Source organism: Pseudophryne corroboree, chromosome 3 (genome assembly GCF_028390025.1).
Source record: "Pseudophryne corroboree isolate aPseCor3 chromosome 3, aPseCor3.hap2, whole genome shotgun sequence".
NCBI classification, from domain to species: Eukaryota; Metazoa; Chordata; class Amphibia; order Anura; family Myobatrachidae; genus Pseudophryne; species Pseudophryne corroboree.
In genome coordinates, this window is record NC_086446.1 from 667,187,296 (window position 1) to 667,188,779 (window position 1,484).

The window sequence follows — 1,484 nt, forward strand, 5'->3', positions numbered from 1 at the left end:
TTGCTGCATTACAGAGGATCTCTGCCCAAAGTGCTGTATTACATGTGATGTGCAATTAATTGCAATAACTATGTGAAAAGGATAGAAAGTATTGGAGCATAGCATACGTTTAATGCAGTAGTGGATGTACTATAATGTAGGTCAACTTTATGACCAACCTCTTAGACAGATAAATACATGCCCTCTGTAGTTCTGCAAACATTCAGTAGGTGTTGCTTTACAAATCTCTGTTAAATGCTTTGTCAAAAGATATCAAGTAAGTGGCAAGTTTGTTCAGGATTAACAGGCACAACCCCACAGACAGATCAATAGGCAAGATGATGCTGAGCTGGACTGCTCTGAACACATTTTTAACATTGATCATATGTTTTCCCATACACATTTCTTTTTAAATTTCAGCAATACGTCTTTGACGTCTTTGTTCTTTAAACTGTAAATGAAAGGATTTAACATTGGCACCAAATCAGCATATACAAGAGAAAACCACTTGTCCTGTTTGGAAGAGTAGTTAGATGTGGGTTGTATGTGCAAAGATATTATTGTCCCATACAATAAAATAATGCAGGTCAGATGGGAGGAGCAGGTAGAAAATGCTTTAGATTGACCTTTAGCAGATTTTATATTTAAGATTGCTGAAATTATGAAAATATATGAGACTAAAGTGAAAAGAAATGTAATAAATCCCAATATTGTTCCTTCAGTGTAGTTTAGCATTTCTACTGCAGATACATCACTGCAAGAGATCTTTAACAAAGGTGCAATGTCACAGAAGATGTGGCTGATTCCATGAGAAGCACAAAAGGACATCTTAGATATAAGGACAGCATGTCCAATAGGGTTTAAAAACCCAAATGTCCAGGCTGTAACTAAAAGGCCGGCACAGTGTATTATACTCATTTTAGTGATATAATTAAGTGGGTGACAGATGGCAACATAGCGGTCATATGCCATGGCTGTAAGCAGGACAACTTCAGTGCTACCTAATAGCAAAAATACATACAGCTGAGCTATACATTCCCAGAATGAGATTATGTTATACTTGGTGATGAGCATATATAATAATTTAGGTAAAATATTTGAGGTGGAAGCAATGTCAATGACGGAGAGATTCATTAAGAAGATGTACATAGGAGTGTGCATGTTGGGAGCCACACAAATCACAGCAATAATGGTGACATTTCCACAAATAACAACAAGGTAGGAAATGAATAATATTACTATCATAAAGTATTGGAGTATTATGTCTTCAGTCAAGTCCTCAAATGAGAATTCTGTTGTATTAAATGGTTCTTCAAATAACACTTCTGTATAATAAAAAAACAAGATTTATATATATATATATATATATATATATATATAAAAAGAAATAGAGACCTAGGCGCTATAGTACAGACATGCGGTGGAGAAAATAATAAAGAACACTCTTTTAACCCTTTTAAGAGTAGCAGCTCATAATACAAGGTTAGTGTATGGTATACACATAA

The 1,484-nt window shown here is 34.6% G+C and overlaps 1 protein-coding gene across 1 annotated transcript; it reads right to left on the reverse strand.

Annotated features, from left to right (window-relative positions):
- Positions 1-360: 360 nt before the first annotated feature.
- LOC135057375 (olfactory receptor 5AR1-like) lies at positions 361-1,224 on the reverse strand. The gene has a single exon (XM_063963265.1). It carries the CDS (start codon positions 1,222-1,224, stop codon positions 361-363), a length of 864 nt encoding a protein of 287 aa, XP_063819335.1.
- Between the last annotated feature and the right edge of the window lie 260 nt (positions 1,225-1,484).